Below are 4,949 nucleotides of genomic sequence, written 5' to 3'. Positions count from 1 at the left end.
TCCCGTATGACCGTCCCGGACGACACTCCCTGGATGCCCTTTGGGCCTCATCTAGACTTGGGCTGCCAACGTCTATTTTACACTTTGCCAAACGGGCTCGGTCTGGGCCCAAACTCATTTGGGCGGCCCGCGAGTTTGAAACGTGGACCCGGGCGCCCGGAAGGAAACAAGGATAACAACAACAACAACAATAATAATAATAATAAATAAATAAAAGCACACATAAAAAAAGTTTTTTAACTTTGTTTCTGATATTTTAATTATTCTGAATTTTTCAAAAACATGCAGGGGTTCGATATACAATGAACACCATCATGAAAAAAAAAATATTGTGGTCAAGTCATCCTCATGTGTTCATATAAATAACATTTTGTACGAGTAGGGTGAAAAGGAATCCCTACCCCACAATGACATAAAAAATATTTTAAAATATAATTATTTTAATAATTACAAAAAACTGCGCGAAGCGTGATTTTGTTTTCTAGTTAGTTAATGTTTTAAGTTCATCAAATTTATATCAATATTAAAATTAGTATTTATCAATAATAAAATTATTATTATTTATCAATATTAAAATTAGTTTCCCACATGATTTACAAACTATTGAAGTGTTATACTTTATAAACCATTGGAGTGTCATATTTAAAAAAAAAAAAAATTATATTCACAATTTTTGAAAAGACATATAAAATATTATATATTGTAGTAATATTAAGTTCATTTGAATAAAATATATAGACGCTTTAACACGTTTAAGATAATAGAAAAAAATTCATTTATAATTGTAAATGTATGTAGCTATATGAACTTTAATAACACTTAATATATTAATGCTTCTTACATAAGTTAATTTCATAGTTATCTAAGAATATGTGTGTGCATATATAGAGAAATTTTATGTTATATGCATGATAACTTAATGAAAATTTTTAATATACCAACATAATTAAAATTGTTATATATTTTGGATAATAACTTATATTGATATATTAAAAATTTTTATTAAGTTATCATTCATATAATATGAAATTTTCCTACGAATGCACACACATTTATTAGGTACATCAACCATGGACTCTGTTGAGCTGCCATTGTTGCTGCTCGGTGTTTAGCTTCGATTGTTGACATAGACACTTTCTGTTGTCTCTTACTACACCAAAAAATCGTTTCAAATCTAAGTACAAATATATATCATGTAGTTGATGTACGAGTATCAAGATCACATGCATAGTCAGCGTGGCAATAGATTTAAATTAATTTAATTTTTTATAAATGACATTACATCATATCACATCGTAAAAGATTTCTTATCCTTTTATTATATTATAGCACAAATAATATCCACTCCACGTGACAAATAATATCCACATTGTAATATCCACTCCACGTGACAAATAATAATATCCACATTGTAATATCCACTCCAAGTGACAAATAATATCCACATTGTAAACGTGAGTGGTCAACTGCCATCCTCTTCTTTTCAGTTATATTGTAATTTAATCATTGGATTATAAAAGTCACGTGCTAAATTATAAAGTGACATCCCAGCTGAGGTGTCACTGCCACGTGTGGGGTCCTAACCACTAAATTTACACACTTTCTCAGCAGCCAAACATTCCTTTGCTTTTAAATCCAAACCAATTGCCCTTTTTAGTAAAAATAATAAAAATAAATAAAACGGAACCGTACAGATATGCTTGACAAAATTAGTATTTGGACAAGTTTCATTTGATACAGAGATACGAGGGAGAAAATTAGATTGATTTTCATCACATAAAAATGGCCTAAACTCACTTCTCCTCCAAAAAATAAATATAATATAATTTTAAAAATATTAATAATGAAGAAGTCCATAACCATTCCCTGAATCGAACGAACAATCGGTGGTGCAATCCATCATCGCCGTCATCCATTGCCCAAGTTCGTCATCCCCAGATTCAACTCCCTTATCAGCTGACATTTCATAGAAACTACTTCGTTGATTCTCGTTGATTGATGCTGCTGCCGTTGTTGTCGTCGTCGTTGTACTTTGCACCGGTTCGGGCGGAGTATCGACGTTCTGAACCAACGAAGTGTCTAGAAATGGAAAATTGAGCTTGGCTCGTGGGCCGCGAAATTCAACGGCGGCCTTATCATAGGCCCGGGCGGCGTCCTCAGCCGTCTTGAAAGTTCCAAGCCAGACACGTACGGCCTTCCTCGGGTCCCGAATCTCTGCTGCCCATTTCCCCCAAGGTCGCTGTCTCACTCCCCTGTAGTTTTTCTTCGCCCTCTTCTTATTCGGAGTAGCTTTTCTTCCATCACTGTTGTGATTCTTGCTTTCATCTCGTGTTGGAGGGAAAAAATTGCACCCGAGACACCCTTGAATCTTACAAAACCGACACGTGTCCAAATCCGAAGAAGAAAGTTGGAGAAACTCTGTCGTGAAATCGATGGGGGCGTCGGAGTCGGAAGCAGTGCCGGAGACAACATTTTGGAGAGCAGAGACTATAATGGAAAGCTCCTGATCGTGGGTGAGACGGCACATCGGTGAAGAAGGGTCAAATGGCATAGTTTTGTTTGGAGTCAAAAGTGAAACGAGGAGTTGTGATAAGGAGAGAGATTGAATGGGGTTTATATATCAGGAGATGGACAGCTGTAACACCGCTCGGACACGGGGTATGTTTTGGACACGTGCGGATAATTGGGAGATCAAAGAGTCAAGACAGTGACTGGACTCGACCAAAAATGGAAAGAAAGTTGATCAAGTGTAAAGTCGCGTTGACTATATCAAAATTAGAAAGTTGATGCGTATGATATATAACTATGATTATTTAATAAAACTTTACTTACGTCATGGATGACGACAACTATGGTTGTCTCTTTCTTTGTAGAAATTGATATTTGCAATAAGGGATCACCATGATCTGTGGTGTACGCCGTCAGATATTTAATCCATATGTGGTTTGTTTTTGGTGAACAATCAAAACTATAATCTTTTCAAGGTCAAATCGCGTCACCATGTTAGTATTGCCAGGTGTCATTCAATGTGTCAACTTTTTCTTAATTTTTTTTAATTGTTGTGGACCCCGCCAATTAAATTTTTTTAAGAAAAACCAATAAAATATTTTCACTAATAACTAAAACCAAAGTAAAAATATAATGTGTCGTTAGATCTTGAACATGTATGCTCTCTACCGAAGCTTTCTAATTTATTGCTACACAATCAACTTTTTTTCTTCACCTGCATCATATAGTAACTGTGAGCTAACGTGCAATAAGAAGAATTATGTAAGACACAACCCCCAACCTAGACTTAAAACAACATAATCACACGTGTGTATATATATATAATCAAATCATAATATATCACAAATATTTTTAGAAACAAAAGCCGTAAACCAATACTAATTTGGTCAAGTTTGCAATAAAGCATGAAAACGTAAGCATGAATTACATTATACACAAGCATGCAAAATTTATTGTAACGTAAACATGCAAATTTTCCTACCATAAGCATGTCACGCAAAACACACAACATACACATTTATATTACAAATATTCATCTCATAGATAACTTTAAACATAAATCATATCATAATCACATAACAAATAGACATATAAGTTGTAGTGGACAAAATTTGTCTACAATTAAAGCTCATCTAGTCAGCCAGACTAGCTCGCCAAGCCCAATAAGCAAGTAAGGCCCCAAACCTATGTAAATGGGCTCAGCCATCCAAACAAGCTAGCTGGTACCCAGACCCGAGTCCGGGTGTATTCAGTCAGTTAGGGACATTGAAGCAATCAAAATGCACGCCCCTCTTCCCATGAAAATCGGAGGGAACCACTAAGAACGGGTTAGACGGGCGACATAGACGAGAGGAGAACGGAACGAAAAGAAGAACAATAAATAAGACCCTCATGGGTTGAGAATAGGACATCGGATAACCATTACTACTCTACTTTACTCTCTTACTGGAACGAAGTACTACTCTCTCCAAGCAATCCAGTCAAGCAAGTTGAATCAGTCAGCCTGGTCTGACCCGACCGGACTTGACCCGATCGTTGGATTCCGCCGTCGTCTCTACCGTCACTCTTACCATCTTACTACTCATCCATCCATCATTATATCATTATTTTCATTATAGTTTTGTTACTTTCAATTAGCTTTCGTTGCAACCCGACTAACTTGAGCGTCGGAGTCCATTTGGCTGACACCCCACCGGTGCTCCCAATTGAACTCTCGCCTCTTTCTTTGTTCTTGATAGGTTGCTGGTGCCCGTCTAATCAATTGTAGGAAATCACATCTACAATTTGGCGCCCACCGTGGGGCCCTAGCAATCAGATGATCGACAAAGAGATCAAGGAGTTCACTTGAGAGCCATGTCAGACGTGACTGAGACACCCGATCTGTTCGCCCAACTCACTGCTCTTACTGCCCGGATGAATGAAGAACGTGAGAAAATAAGGAGGCTCGAAGCTGAGAATGCTGACTTGCTCGTGCGAATGGAAGCCACGTCCTCTCAAGCCACCGAGGTTCATCCATCCCGCTTCCGAGGCCCAGTTAGCCCTATACAACCTTTGGGTGACCTCACCCCTATCTCTAACAATGATGGACCGATGATGGACCCAAAACGGGTATGTTTTAAATATTTATACTCGCAGGCGCACGAATCGTATATGGAATATAGTGTTTGTGTAAGCACGAGATCGAACCCAAAGGAGTTGTCTAAAATCGAAAAGGAAACTATTTTAAACCAAAATTAAAAAATTCTAACATAGCTCCAAAGATTAATGAGAATTTGTAACAATAAAAAATAAAATAAAAGATATTAATAAAGATATTAAAGACAATATATATAACATAAATTAAAAGTAGAAATCAAGATAGTAAAATAAAGATTATTAAGATAATAGAATCCACAAAATATAAGTTCAATAATATTTAAAAGTACATTGATTCCTAAGTT

The 4,949-nt window shown here is 36.4% G+C and overlaps 1 protein-coding gene across 1 annotated transcript; it reads right to left on the bottom strand.

Annotated features, from left to right (window-relative positions):
- Nucleotides 1-1,293: 1,293 nt before the first annotated feature.
- Nucleotides 1,294-2,582, bottom strand: LOC133781548 (ethylene-responsive transcription factor ERF109-like). Its single transcript, XM_062220585.1, has one exon. It carries the CDS (start codon nt 2,549-2,551, stop codon nt 1,838-1,840), a length of 714 nt encoding a protein of 237 aa, XP_062076569.1. The 5' UTR covers nt 2,552-2,582; the 3' UTR covers nt 1,294-1,837.
- Between the last annotated feature and the right edge of the window lie 2,367 nt (nt 2,583-4,949).

Source organism: Humulus lupulus, chromosome 6 (genome assembly GCF_963169125.1).
Source record: "Humulus lupulus chromosome 6, drHumLupu1.1, whole genome shotgun sequence".
In the NCBI taxonomy this organism is placed as follows: Eukaryota; Viridiplantae; Streptophyta; class Magnoliopsida; order Rosales; family Cannabaceae; genus Humulus; species Humulus lupulus.
Note: the sequence above shows the minus strand (reverse complement) of the source record. Positions and strands in the feature narration are given on the sequence as shown.

What these genes read in the sequence shown, in the direction of transcription:
- LOC133781548 (XM_062220585.1), bottom strand. Translation starts at nt 2,551, where the DNA reads ATGCCATTTGACCCTTCTTCACCGATGTGCCGTCTCACCCACGATCAG.